This window comes from Vulpes vulpes, chromosome 15, assembly GCF_048418805.1.
Source record: "Vulpes vulpes isolate BD-2025 chromosome 15, VulVul3, whole genome shotgun sequence".
NCBI lineage: Eukaryota > Metazoa > Chordata > Mammalia > Carnivora > Canidae > Vulpes > Vulpes vulpes.
Genome location: NC_132794.1, coordinates 103,138,722 through 103,153,555, shown reverse-complemented (window position 1 = coordinate 103,153,555; position 14,834 = coordinate 103,138,722). Strand labels below are relative to the sequence as shown.

The 14,834-nt window shown below is 34.4% G+C and overlaps 1 protein-coding gene across 1 annotated transcript in view; it reads right to left on the bottom strand.

The window, feature by feature from the left end:
* Positions 1 to 238: 238 nt before the first annotated feature.
* Positions 239 to 14,834, bottom strand: part of TRUB1 (TruB pseudouridine synthase family member 1) — a 38,795-nt gene continuing 24,199 nt past the window's right edge. Inside the window, exons 5-8 of the mRNA XM_025994005.2 lie at positions 7,809 to 7,881; positions 6,146 to 6,285; positions 3,982 to 4,038; positions 239 to 3,046 (exon numbers count right to left, since the gene is read on the bottom strand). Coding sequence (XP_025849790.1) covers positions 2,787 to 3,046; positions 3,982 to 4,038; positions 6,146 to 6,285; positions 7,809 to 7,881 — 530 coding nt within the window. The 3' untranslated portion in view covers positions 239 to 2,786. The remainder of the gene's footprint in view (positions 3,047 to 3,981; positions 4,039 to 6,145; positions 6,286 to 7,808; positions 7,882 to 14,834) is intronic.

The following is a 14,834-nucleotide window of genomic DNA, read 5'->3' as shown; positions in this document are numbered from 1 at the left end:
GTTAAGCGTCTGCCTTCTGCTCAGGTCATGATCTCAGTCAGGGTCCTGGGATCAAGTCCTGCATCAGGCTCCCTGCTCAGCAGGGAGTCTGCTTCTCCCTCTCCCCCTGAGCCTCTCTCTGCTCATGCTCTATGTCTGTCTCTCCTCTCAAATAAATAAATAAAATCTTTAAAAAAAGACAACAGGCCATGAAAATACTTCTACCAAGTATTTACTGCATAAATAACTCACACAAATGTATAAAGAAACCATTAAGACATTTATTTCTATAAATGAACAAAGTATATGAAAAAGTCACACAAAAGCAAGAGCAGTCTTGAACCATTATTCTTACTAAATTATTCTTACTAAATTAGCAACAACATATAAAACCCCCACCCAAAGCTGTAAACTTTTAATGAGCTGTATACTGAAAGGGTGCCACTATAAAATGTTATAACTCTGGGAAAACAATAAGGCAAACATATGAAGAGCCATAAAGCTGTTCTTGTTATTCCCCTTAATAATCCCATTCCCAGGAATTGATCTAAGAAAACTGAAAATAACGTAAGTGCTCAGCAATAGGGAAATGGCTCAAATAAACTGAACATGAAGTAATATGATTAAAATAATTACCAAAACTAAACAGAAATATAGTCTGATAATATGAAATGAAAACACAGTCAATTAGAAAATATAAATGCCTTAAGACTGTAACTAGGTAAACAAAAAAATGGGAAGACAGGAATACTAAATTAAAGCTCTGAAGTCACTGCATCAGGAAGGTAAGGATTATGGGTAATTTTTCCACTTGGCAAAATTTCCTTCAGTGTTGTAAATATAAAAAAAGATAAAATATCTATTATTTTCCGTTGGCAAATTATATATGTCAATTTTTAAGTGGAGAAATAGGGCACAGATGCCCCAGTTGCTCTCTAAAACTTGAATGTTCCTCTATTTGGACCTTAATTGGCAATGCATGCAGACGTAACAAATGAGAAGCTGTGCTGCTCCAGCAGGCAGGGGCAGCCACTGCCACTCTGGTTGATACAAACTGCAGGGCATGATATGTGATTAAAATTGTAAACTCTCAACTTGTATCTGTGTGTTTGGTATTTTATATTACAGCATCAAGAGATCAAAGTCTTTCCCTTATAGTTTTGTGTGTCATAATTAGAATTAGTTTTAATATTCTCATTTAAATTATATCGTCAAGGCGCACCTGAGTGGTTTAGTCAAAGTATCTGACTCTCGACTTCAGCTCAGGTCTTGGTCTCAGGTTGTGAGTTCAAGCCCCACGTCAAGCTCCATGCAGGGCATGGAGCCTACTTAAAAAATAAAAATATAAATAAATAAATAAATAAATAAATAAATAAATAAATAGCCAATATGATGAAAATGATCTACTAAAGCATGTAACTTTTTATACTTAATTTATATTAGATTAACTACAAATAAAATCACACTAGTTTACATATTTCAATTTTTGAGTTAGAGGTTGCAAACAACTACTTTTACAAGAAATGCAATCCATAAAAACCTAGAAACTCCTAAATTATGAAATTTTAAACTATTCTTCTTTTAGAAAGTATACTTATCTGAATAAATGAAGCAGGATTCAGACATTTCTGAAGACTGGCCACATAATATATTGCTTTCCCGTAACAAAAATATGAAGAAGCACTCCTTATATGTGAAATTTGTCATTTTGTAATGTGACTACATTTTCAGAATTATGTTAAAAAGGGACTTGGAACTTTCAGTAGGCTATTTGAATAAAAACGTTTGAGAATAACTGTTTTAAAATATTTAGAGCATAGGTGATTAACTGGAAACACAGGGCAGCTATTTCAATATCTATAAATATAATTTGAAACAGCAAACTAAAAACAAAAACCAAAAAAACCCCACAGTGTCATGAGGATTAATGCCCTGTAGAGGTACAAATACTAAGAAATAGGGAAAAGAAATTCTAAATTGAAGATACATTCTTTAGCTTAATTTTTAAAAATTATGCTATTTAATAACTTGGTACAGGGCAATTGACTGTGTTGAGGAAATCATTAGGAAAAGATCACAGAGCTGCCAAAATATAAGCCACAGGCTGTCCTTTGCACTCATGGTAGAGGTCAATTTAATTAAATATTTAGTCTTCTATTTACATTCTGGTAGTGGTAGCAGCAATAATTTATTTACAAATATTTATTACAAAAGTTTATTGGTTTCTAAGATCTAAACAAACATAGCTATTACCAGGGTAGTACAGCCTTATAAAATAAATGTTCTTAATAATTGTAAACTTCAGAACATGAGTTAAATAATGGCCTTTTCAAACATAACGAACTTCAATACAACAGAGCCACGAAGCAGCCAAAGTTAAGTCAATGTAACACTAATTTACACTCACTCTCGTGACACCAAAGAAACATGTAACTTGTGTTTTTTTTTCTCTGATTAGAAAATGTGTTCAACTTTTTCCAGGAAAAGACTTTGAAGAAAGATCAAAATCAGAAGGTCTGGTTTTCCTGAATCCAATCTAACAACATAATAACATCCTAAAAGAACATTCCATATTAAGGCAAACAACTGAACAACTAACTGCAAGGCTATTTATAATGTAGAGCAGATAAATTGTACACCATAAAAACTGTAAATGATGAACGTTTTTCTTCACACACACACACACACACACACACACACACAATCATGCGGGAAAAAAAATAGTGGTTGTCTTTTGCACGTAGCTTGTCATTCTGTACACAGGATTCAAATGTCAACCAAGAAATGATGACAATCCCAAACCAATCTTAATATGTCTTAATGACATCATCTTCTCCCTTTGTCTCACTGAGAGTTATATATTCACAGCTCAAAACTTGTTCATTAGATTCCTCAGGTTTTGATTTTTTAAGTGCCAATTCTGCTGGAAGAAGAGATGAGCAATGTTCCAGAGACTGTGCAATGTCATCAATCGTCCATTTGTCTTCAGGCAGAGCGTGCTCTTCTAGTGTAAATGGTCCCTGTTTGGTTCGGGTCAGCTCTAGGACATTGGCACAGGAAGAGAGTTCTAGAACAACAAAAATCCACAGGGCAAATCATTCAGGATTTCATAGTCATAATCATATTCAAATGACAGAAGATCTTGATTTAAACCTCTCAAAACCACCCCAAATGTAGAACTAATAATCTAATCTAAGAACCAAAGCAAACAAATAAAATAAAATAAAATAAAATAAAATAAAATAAAATAAAATAAAATAAAATAAAAGTAAGAACCAAGAGCTTTGAGATTAAGAAATGATCAAGTAGCAAAATCATATTTAGCAACTCACCTTGTAAACTGCTTTAAAGTCTACAAGGAACTGGCACATACTTTTCTCGTTTAACCATGAAGCAAGCCCATAAGGTAACTATTACTCTCCTCTGCAGATGAGGTAATCTGACTTGTCCAGTGCCACAGCTGCCAGCAAATGGCAGAGCCAGAACTGTAACTTTCTAGCTGTTTATAAGACTGCGGCTTCCAGTTAAATTTTTTTTTTTTTACTTATATCAATGAAAGTAACTTTGAAAAGGATGAGTCTTTTTATCTTATCCCTTTTTTTGTATAATCTGAAATATATCTGAATATAATGTTTGTTATATAATATAACATATTATATATAACATATATAATATATATGTATGTATAATATATATGTTATATACATATATAACATATATAATATATCTGAAATAATGTTTGTTGATTCTTACACTGATTATTCCCATCATCATTTCCTGCTCCTCTTTTTCTCTTTCTCTCCTGTTCTAAGCATTTCATGGCAGCTGCTGATGCTGATAATTGTATGCCATAAACCTTCAATGCTTCTGAAGCTGAAGGCAGCAAGAGTACAGTTCCCTAAGGCCAGCACTCAGACATACGAAAAATAGAAAATTCCCTCTTCCCATCAAAAAGGAATATTACTCTCTAAATGATAATTCATAATTCATCTTTATGCTTACCTTTGCCAATGTCACTGACCAAGCTTCTGATATAAAAACCTCCTCCACATTCAACATCTGGAATGTTAACAGTGACATGGTAAATTGCTAACCTCCTATGAAATCCACTTTACATAGAAATGATGCCCCTAAACAAATGTAAAAATGCACTATGCAAACAATCGAGTGATAAAATATTTATGCGCTAAAACATAAATTATTCATCCAATAGCATATGTGTTTGTGAGATTGAAAAGTCAGAGTGTGGAGAAAGCAAACAGCAGAAACTCATGAACACATTTTAAATTAACTGGCAAGTCACACCAACATTAATACTTCAGCCTTGTTCATTTAATAGGTTTTAAATAGTTAGAAATCTCAGGTTTGCTATTATGAGCTGTACATTTAAAAAATATTTTCAGATTTCTACACTTTGTTCACTTAATTGGGCTTAAATAGTTGGACACCTCAGCTTTGCTATCAAGAGTTGTAGATTTTTAAGATATTTTCAGATTTACACACTCAAAAAATACATCAAACAAAAACCCCTTATCATAGGGACAGTAATTATGTTTGGGAAAATACAGTAAATGGAGAGTTCAGTCTATTTGTACATTCCCTTAGAAATATTCCTAAAGAAATCACAAAATAACTAAAATTACACAATGTTCCAGACTGAATGCAGATCTAAACATCTTAACACAGTATATTACCGTTTATCGGTTAAGAGCAAGGCTCTGGACTATTTTCATTCATCCACAAGATATCCTGAATTTCCAAACAAAGGGACTACACTCCTGCTGCTTACCGTCTTATCACACAAATAAAGCCACTTGAAGGAATTAACCAAAACTCACAACCTGGGGATTTTAATTCTTTTTTTCCCCCATCAGCTCAAGGTTGGGGGCCACTGCTGAGATAAAATACGAGCACTAGGATCAAAGCAGGAATGTAAACATTCTTGGACTATATTTGACTTTAGTGAACAGACAACTCTTCTGGCCTATTACAACCTCCAGCGGACAAAATAAGTATTTACAATTTATTGTTGGAAACTGGAAAAACTCCAGTTTCTCTTTCACAGGTAATATCTACTGCACCAACCTAGCTGCTGCATTTTCATGAAATGAAGCATTTTTAGTATGTTTTTCCTCATTATTTGTCAAATGTTTTAGAATCAGGACACTAAAGGAAAGAAGTGACTTTGTTTTTTAACTGTACAAAAACCACATTCTTTAGGAACTTTATATCCATTTGTTAGTATGTCAAAGCAACAAAAGGGGAAAAAAGTTTTATGAAATTATTTCTAAAGGGAATCCTATTTAGTAGGTACTGTGAAATTAAGAGCAGATCAGTTTAAAGAAGCCTGAGATTCTAAAAGAGCTACAGCTTTTGATTCTTCATAGCTCATATATGATCATGACTTCAACTACTATTTTCTGCAACTAGGAGATCATAAAATTTCCAAACAATAGAAACAAACCTTTTGGTTTTTAAATTTATATCAAATATAGATTTATAGATAAATTCAAATTAATAACCTGAATTAAAATTTACCACACGTCCAAGAATACATTTCTGTCTTACCCATTATTTCCATATTGTCAGGATCTTTAGCAGTAACTTGCAGGTTAACAAAGAAGGGGGAGAAATAATCACTCTACTCTTAGGAGTTTCTTATCCAAAAACTAAAAATGCTCTATTTTAAAAGGACAAATTAATTTAAATTTTAAAACCAAATATAAACTACCAGGTATTAGCCAAAATGAGGGAATAAGCATCCATAAGATAATAAAACACAAAATGTAAAATTTTGACAGTATATACCCCTCACTCTTTGCCATTAGAGACTGAAAGTATTTACCTCCAACTTTATAATATGATATATAGATTTTTAAAGATTTTATTTATTTATAATATATTAAAAATTCAGCCTATTTAGAAAAACATTTCTGAACTTCCATGTAGCTATCAGTATTAAAGGTATTAATAAAGCCTAACCTTACTTAAGGTTAAAAATCTCCAATATAGTAGGAATCCATTAAAATAATAAACCCTAACTTTACTTAAATTCAAATGTTAAAAATCCCCAATATACTAGGAATCCATTAAAATACACAAAAGTAGCCAAATGCAGAATAAAAGTACATGTAACTACAAATGATTTCAAAGTTTTCCACCTTACCTAATGTGAAAAATGGTGGCTGGAATTTTTGAAGGGAGAGACTGTATACGGTAACAGGCCTGGCAGGTTTTGCTTCTACTACTTCACCTCTCTTCATCAAGGTTGAAAGTCTCTGTCCATCTTTCTTTAATGCAGAATAGCTTGCAAGATAAGGGAGGGAGAGAAGGAATGAAGGAGCAGGAAAAGATTAAGAAAGAATGAGAGAGATTAACTCCAGATTACGGGATGGAAAGAAAGGAGGACCAGCAGCTCTTAAATTGAATCTTTCTAAAATACAAACTATTTTTTCCTTCTAATCAACTCCTTAACAGTGCCAGGGATGGAGTTCCTAAATACTTTTAAAGCTAAAGCTCAATCTGCTACCCAATGAATAATATTGTCAATTTTACACGTTAACCTTCTCTCTGGAGATGGTCTCTTCATATGTTCACTGGTCCTGGTTCTGGGTTAAGGGCACAAGGCAAAAAAAAAAAAAAAAAAAAAAAGGGCACAAGGCCTCTGGTCACAATGGTCTCAGCTATATTTCCCTGAAACAACCTTCATTACAATAATAATCATTTTCACATAAAAGTTACCAAAATATTTCTAAAATGCAAATAAGCAAATAATCTGCTTAACAGATCTTAGCTTTGTGTGATAAGATTTTATTAGACCACAAAATCCTTGGAATAATCAACAGAAGAAATTTCTAAAACTGCTCTTATAGATATAAATGTTTAAGCTATTTTAACAATAATGATCGAAAAAATAACATTTGCTCATATTCTGCAAAATTTTTTGACTTTCATTTGAGGCAAAACTTTGAAGACATATTTCTCTTTACATATTCCAGTGTTCTTGAAAAAAATAAAGATTTTATAGTAAAACATAAATACTAAATTCTAGGGACACCTGGGTGGCTCACGAGTTAAGTATCTGACTCCTGATCTCAGCTCAGGTCTTGATCTCAGGGTCATGAATTCAAGCCCCACACTGGGCCCTACGCTGGGCGTGGGGCCTTCTTAAAAAAAAAAAAAATTTAAGAAATAATTACTAAATTCTAAAAGAACATCAGTAACTTCTCCTAACATCTTATAACAATTCAGCCATTTTTTAAAAATAAAAAGCAAGCTACTTGAAATGGGGATGTGCACAAAAAATATGGTTCAGTGGTACTCAATATTCTAAAACTTTTAATAAATTCTAACTTTCATCTGTTTCATTTGTTGCAGAGAATTGTGAAGCATAAGACTCCTGGCCTAAAAAATGGTCCTCACACCTAAAGAAAAGTACCAACTGGACTATAAATCACAGCTCCGACACCAGTACTAGACTGGACTGGTTCCTTCACAGCAATTCCAGGAAAACTGACATTTCTGCATTCCAGAACTGCCCTGAGGTATACACACAGAATCAAAAAAACCAATAAACACTGGAATAGCATAGATGTCAGGCTGTGGCAACATCCAGGGACAGAGAAAACCACATTCCACTACCTCAGAGAGTGCTGAAGTTCTGCAACCTGTCTAAATAAGGCTCACCTTGACTTGATCGTATGTTGTCAGATTAAAACATGCCTCACTATACATAAAATGAAGCCCTCTTTTTTTCTCATTAAAGTGATGTTAATAAACACTAAAAAATAAAAATTAAACATTTATTCAAATTCAATAATTGAACTTACAGGGGAGGTACCTGCATTATATTCCCAGTAAATTTCTGTAGAATGCCTTCAATATCTTCTTGTGTTATTTTATCTGTCAAAAATGAATAAAAAATATAATACTAAACCAATCAGAAGTATACGTGCTATTTTCACAGCATTAAAGGTGAAAATATAAGAATTTTCTAACAAAATATATTTGTAGGCCAAATTCTCCCTTATTGCAGTGAATAAAATACACATTACTGGGATAAAGGGGGAGAAAGTCTTATATTTTGTAATATTAAGACTAAATTTCTTTTTGCTTCAATTTTTTTCTCCAAATTTCCTCCAAAACTGGTCCAGTCATCTTATACACACTTAATTGGTTCTTACTATAGCCTTTAGAAGACCTGAGAAAAATGTTGCATTAGCTACAGAAATGGTACTGTAGTATTCAAAAATGAGGCGATCAGAAAATAGAGAGATACAGATAAGTTTTTTTTTTAAAGTATAATTGGTATACAATGTTATTATTAGTTTCAGGTGTACAACATAATGATTTGACAATATATATTACCTAGTGCTAACCAGATAAGTGGTGATGGGCAAAATAGGTGAGTGAGATTAAGAGGTACAAGCTTCTAGTTGTAAAATAAGTAAATTATGAGAATGAAAAGTAGAGCATAGAGAATATAGTCAAAAATACTGTAGTAACTTTGTATGATGATAGATGGTAAACACTGAATATCTGTTATCCACGTGAAACTAATATAACACTGAATGCCAACTATTTTTTAATTAAAAAATAAATCAATTAGGGACACCTGGGTAGCTCAGTGGTTGAGTGTCTGCCTTTGGCTCAGGTCATGATCCTGGGGTCCTGGGATCGAGTCCTGAATCAGGCTCCTGGAAGGGAGCCTACTTCTCTCTCTGCCTATGTCTCTGCCTCTTTCTCTGTGTCTCTCATGAATAATTAAGTAAAACTTTAAAAGAATAAGTAAATGAAAATAAATCAATTAAAAATTTTTTTAATTAAAAAAATTTTTTTTTAAAATTTTTTTTAAAAAAGAAAGTGGTGCCTGGTTGGCTCAGTTGGTGGAGCAAGTGACTCTTGATATTGGGGCTGTGAGGTCAAGCCCCACCTTGGGTGTACAGACTACTTAAAAATAAAATCTTTAAAAAAAGAAAAGCATCCATAAACTGTCTTAAGTTTCTCCAGGCATCAAATACTGTAAACAACTTAATGCAGTTATCAAAGACTATTAAGTATTAGCCATATTAAAAACTCACCTGCTAGATTTCAAAACTGTTCTGTGGTATGGCATAAAACTGACATTCACATTCAATTCTGTCCCCAGGTAAAGTATTTATTTGTCTCCTTCCCTCCCTTCACTGCTCTTAGAATTTTTCTGTTCTTTTAAACAAACACTGTCAGGAGTCTGACTTTAAAAAATAAGCCAGGGCAGCCCGTGTGGCTCAGCGGTTTAGTGCCGCCTTTCAGCACAGGGCCTGATCTCGGAGATCTGGGATCAAGTCCCATGTCGGGCTCGCTGCATGGAGCCTGCTTCTCCCTCTGCCTGTGTCTCTGCCTCTCTCTCTCTCTCTGCCTGTCTCTCATGAATAAATAAGATCTTAAAAAAAAAAAAAAAAAAAGCCAGTGCAAGAAAAGATAGTGGAAGGATACCATGATTACTAAGCATTTTTTAAAGAACGATTTGAGAAGATTTGAATGAAGACATAAAGTTTTCAGTGTCTGTTAGTCTTATTTCCAGCTTTTGATACTCTTTCCAATAGATTAACTATATTATTAAGTATAAAATATTATTACTATAATATTACAATATAGTTCTAAAATTTTAACACATTAAAACTAGACACACTGAAATTCAGTATTTGGGGTTTTCATATTTATATATGACTATATATATTTCATATTCAATAATTACAAAATATCATATACTTCTTTAGGTCTCACAGTGGAAATTATAGTGCTTCTTTTTCACTTAGAAGGAAATTTATTTAAACTTTTCATTCTAATACATACATGCTACATTTGATTTTATTAAAAAATATTAAACAAAAACTAATGTGCTTTGAATTATCATTGTAACAGCAGAATAGAAATTAAAGGATAACATGGAATACTGTATTCAGATTTCAATATCAACACAGCAAGATAGCCTTAACCTCAGTGTGACCTGGATCCTCAAGTTAAACACAAATGAAAGACCAGAACCTACTAGACTCAAAGAGCTACAAGAACTCAAGAGATTTCCTCTAACACCTAGCGGTCCATAAAGACAGATCTCAGGTGGGTATTCTCTTCATACTGCTTTTTAAACAGATGCAGCTCATGACAGGTATGATGAGGATTTTTCCATGAAAAATTTTCATTCTGTTGAAACATGTTAAAACAATTACTGGTGGCACTTTAGTGATGCAAAACTTCCAAATCTAGACAGCCAATGCCACCTCCTTCCTGACTACTGCTAAAGAAATGCCATTGCTGAGAATACTACAATACTTCATAACTTAGCAATACATTTTCAAAATAAATATCTACCTCTGCCAATGTCTCTTTTTCTGACTTAACGTCTCAGGCATTTCTGGTTTGTGCTGTTCATTCTGCAACTAATCATAAACAATTTTTTAACTAATACCTACTATATATATGCAAGTATTATCTCACCAATGAAACTCCAACGTCCTAAAAGGCAAAAGCAGCTTTTCTTCTTATATAATGTACACAATTACAGAGACACTCAAGATATTCTTGCTGAATTAGCTGAGGAATAATAGAATCTCAAGGTCAAAGGGCATTTAAAAGTCACCTAGGCCAATCATTCATCTGATGTTTGAATTACTGGACAGAAAGCCTACGCACCAAGTTTTTTCTTTTTTAAGATTTTATTTATTGATTGATGAGAGACAGAGACATAGGCAGAGGGAGAAGCAGGCTCCCTTCCAGGAATCTGAGGCAGGACTCGATCCCAGGAGCCTGGGATCACGACCTGAGCAGACACTCAAACACTGAGCCACCCAGGCGTTCCTGTAGCAAGTTGTTTTATGACAAAAACGAATGTAATATTTTAGAATGAAACATGATTATTTTTTATCATATGATTATTATATTCACTACATGAGTATGTAGTGAAGCATGCTGGCTTATCTCTAAAATATGATATTAGTCCAATCCAAATAATAATCAATAATAATAATAAAGACTCTAGGCGAGCCTGGGTGGCACAGCTGGGAAAGCATCTGACTCTTGGTTTCCACTCAGGTCATGATCTCAGAGTTGTGAGATAAAGCCCCGTGTCGGGCTCTGTGCCCCGGGGTGAGTCTTTACAAAGAAATGACAAAATCTCTAAAGCAATTACATCCAATAACTATCCAAAAGACGTACATTTGGTAAAAGAAGATGGGTATGATAAAAGTGTCACAGGACTTGGGTAATTATTCTTTGTTTAGGAACTAATAAATCATCAATGTGGCAGTATTCATTTGAAATTAATTTTAAAAAGTCATTCTCACAATAACGTAATATATGCAAGATCATGTCACACATTATTATTTGCTTAATATTTGTTGACTCTACTTACATCACGATAGCTGGTATTTAACTGAACTGTATGGTTAAAAGCAATATTCCACCAGGGCAGAGTAACTGTTCCTGGACAAGCTCTATCCCTAAAAGCAGCTTTTCAATTGAAAAAAATATATAGTGCAGAACTGTTTTCGAACATCAGACAACAGATAGCAAAGACTGTAATCTCTGAAAGAAGGGAAAGAAACAGGTAAGCCTTTCTGAGGATCATTTGCTTCACTCAGAAATGCTTTCTGGACCATGGTACAAGGAGGAAAATCCCAAAAGAGCACTGTGATCTTGCCAGAATCAGGAGATAGATAAAGATGAGCAAGAGAGGAGAAAGGATAGCAAATGGAAAACTGCCAGAGACCACCCAGTCTCCATGCAGAGACCACTCCCTCTCCCTTAGACCAATCCCTTTTGCTAGGTTTCTGGAGTGTACTTCCCCTTTGCTAAATAAAACCTTTGGTGCTTTAATTCTCCATCAAGTCCCTCAACTGAATTTTTTCCTTCAAGAAGACAGGAAACAAGAAACTTTACAGTCCATCAACTAGTAACAATCTCATTGATAAAAATCAGAAATTGGGGAAGCAGCAGGTGGAAATTTGAGAGAAACACACAGAGAAAGAGATGTCTAGAGGGGTCCACTTGAGACTGGCTAAATTCCACACTGCATATAATACAGTGAGTTGCCACATAGTTAACCAAAGAACTACGACTAAAGCTCTTACAAGGTGGAAAGATGTGTCAATTCCAACCATCAGCATGAAGAAAGTTGGCTGAATACCCAGGGTATTTGACAGAGACCCCAGAAAAGCCACGTCTGAGGAGTAGGGCTAATGGAGACCTGGAAAAATATCTACTTTAGATCCCCCCTCACAAGGAATCTACACAAAAGTGACTTGAATTAGTGAGTTTAGCAAGGCTAAAAGACATAAAACCAATATTTATTTATTTTTTTATTTTTTATTTTTTTAAATTTTTATTTATTTACGATAGTCACAGAGAGAGAGAGAGGCAGAGACACAGGCAGAGGGAGAAGCAGGCTCCATGCACCGGGAGCCCGACGTGGGATTCGATCCCGGGTCTCCAGGATCGCGCCCTGGGCCAAAGGCAGGCGCCAAACCGCTGCGCCACCCAGGGATCCCATAAAACCAATATTTAAAAACTAACTCCATTTTTCTATATTAAGAATGAATGATCAGAAACTGACATTTTTAAAATTCAATTTATAATAGCATCAAAAAATATGAAGGACTTAGGGATTTCATATACAAATCAAGTGAAAGATCTACATACTGAAAACTATAAAAATATGTTTGATATTATTTCAAAATAAAAAGATCATAAAGGAATAGTATAAACAACTTTACACTAGTAAGTTTGAAAATTTAGATGAAATGAACAAATTCTTAGGGTAAAAATTATCTAGAATGACACAAGAAGTAAGAGATATTGTATATTTAATAGAGAAAGCCATGATTAAAAACCTTCCTAACAAAGAAAACTCCAGATATCAGATGTCCACCAGTAAAAATTCTACCAAACGTTAGAAGAAGAAAGAAATTCTAGAGGAGAAAAGAAAGCGAACACTTCCCAACCCATTTTATGAGGTCAGCATAACTCTGATATTAAAACCAGTCAAGGACATTAACAGGAAGGAAAAATAGAAGGTAATCTCAGAAACAAAGATGCAAAAATCCTAAACCAAATACTGGCAAACTAAATTCAACAATTTATGTAAAGGATAACATATTATCATCCATTTGGGCTTCTTTAGAAATGTAAGATTAGTTAATTATTTGAATAAGGAGAAAAATCAACTGATATTAGGAAAGTATTCAATGAAATTCAATGTCTGCTCATGGTTTAAGACAATACAACAGTTTTTTAACTGGTCACCAAAAGAATTGGACTAATCACAAAGGAAAAGATTTGATAAAGTAAACTAAATTAAAACTAAAACCTTCAGGTTGCGTGGGTGGCTCAGCAGTTGAGCATCTGCCTTCTGGCTCAGGGCGTGATCCTGAGGTCCTGGGATTGAGTCCCACAAGGGGCTCCCTGCAGGGAACCTGCTTCTCCCTCTGCCTAGGTCTCTGCCTCTCTGTCTATGTCTCTCATGAATAAATAGGTAAAAAAACCTTTAAATAAAAAAATAAAGACATAAAACTAAAACTTTCTGTTTTCTAAGATAAAATTAAGAGAGATAAAAGATAAGCCACAGAATAGAATAAAATATACATAAGACATATAACAAAAGAGCATCCATTGTATACAAAGATCTCATACAAATCGTTGTTGTTGTTTTTTAAAGATTTTATTTATTTATTCATGAGACAGAGAGAGGCAGAGACCTAGGCAGAGGATGAAGCAGGCTCCATGCTGGGAACCCGACGTGGACTCGACCCTGGGTCTCCAAGATCACACCCTGAGCCAAAGGCGGCGCTAAACCGCTGAGCCACCCGGACTGCCCCAAATCATTTTTTTTTTAAAAAGGTGACTCAATACAGAAAGAAAAACAAAAACAAAAGCAAAAAGAATGGGCAAGAGACCTGGACAATACACAAAAGAATATGGCTAAGAAGCCAAAACACATATGATTAAGTGCTAAATCTCATTAATAATCAAATGAAATCATAATAAAATACCACTACACACTTAACAGAATGGCCAACATTAAAAACACTGTTAATACCATGTGTTGTCCAAGTCAGTGGAACTCATTTACTGTTGGTGAAAATGCAAAGTTATACAACTGCTTTGAACACTGTTGACTATTTTCCATACAATAGGATTACCCCATTACTCAGCAATTCTACCTGGGGGTATATACAAAAGAATGAGTACATGTGTCTACCAAAACACAGGTACAAAATACACATAGCAGCTTTCTTCATAAAGCCTCAAACTGGGGTCAAATGTGTATCAACAGAAGAATACTATATATGGATTAGGGCTTGAAAGGTGTCTCTAGGAATCTTCTATTTCTTGACATCACTGGTAGTTGCAGGGAGGTTTGCTTTGCGATAGTTCACTGAGCTATAAATTTAAGTTTCATTCACTTTTTATTTTTGTAATACTTTATAATAAAAAGGTTTAAATACAAACAAAAGGCACCATAAGATGACTGATCCCCAGCTTCATAGTAGCCCTACTGAAAAGTGTGCTCTAGGGATCCCTGGGTGGCGCAGTGGTTTGGCACCTGCCTTTGGCCCAGGGCGCGATCCTAGAGACCTGGGATGGAGTCCCACGTCGGGCTCCCGGTGCATGGAGCCTGCTTCTCTCTGCCTGTGTCTCTGCCTCTCTCTCCCTCTCTCTGTGACTATCATAAATGAATGAATGAATGAATGAATGAATGAATGAATGAAAGAAAGAAAGAAACCAAGTTGGATTCCTTTAAAAAAAGAAAAAGTGTGCTCTATTTGTTTAAATCACAGTTCGAGACCCAATTCAACTTGTCAGCTTCCTCCAGGAAG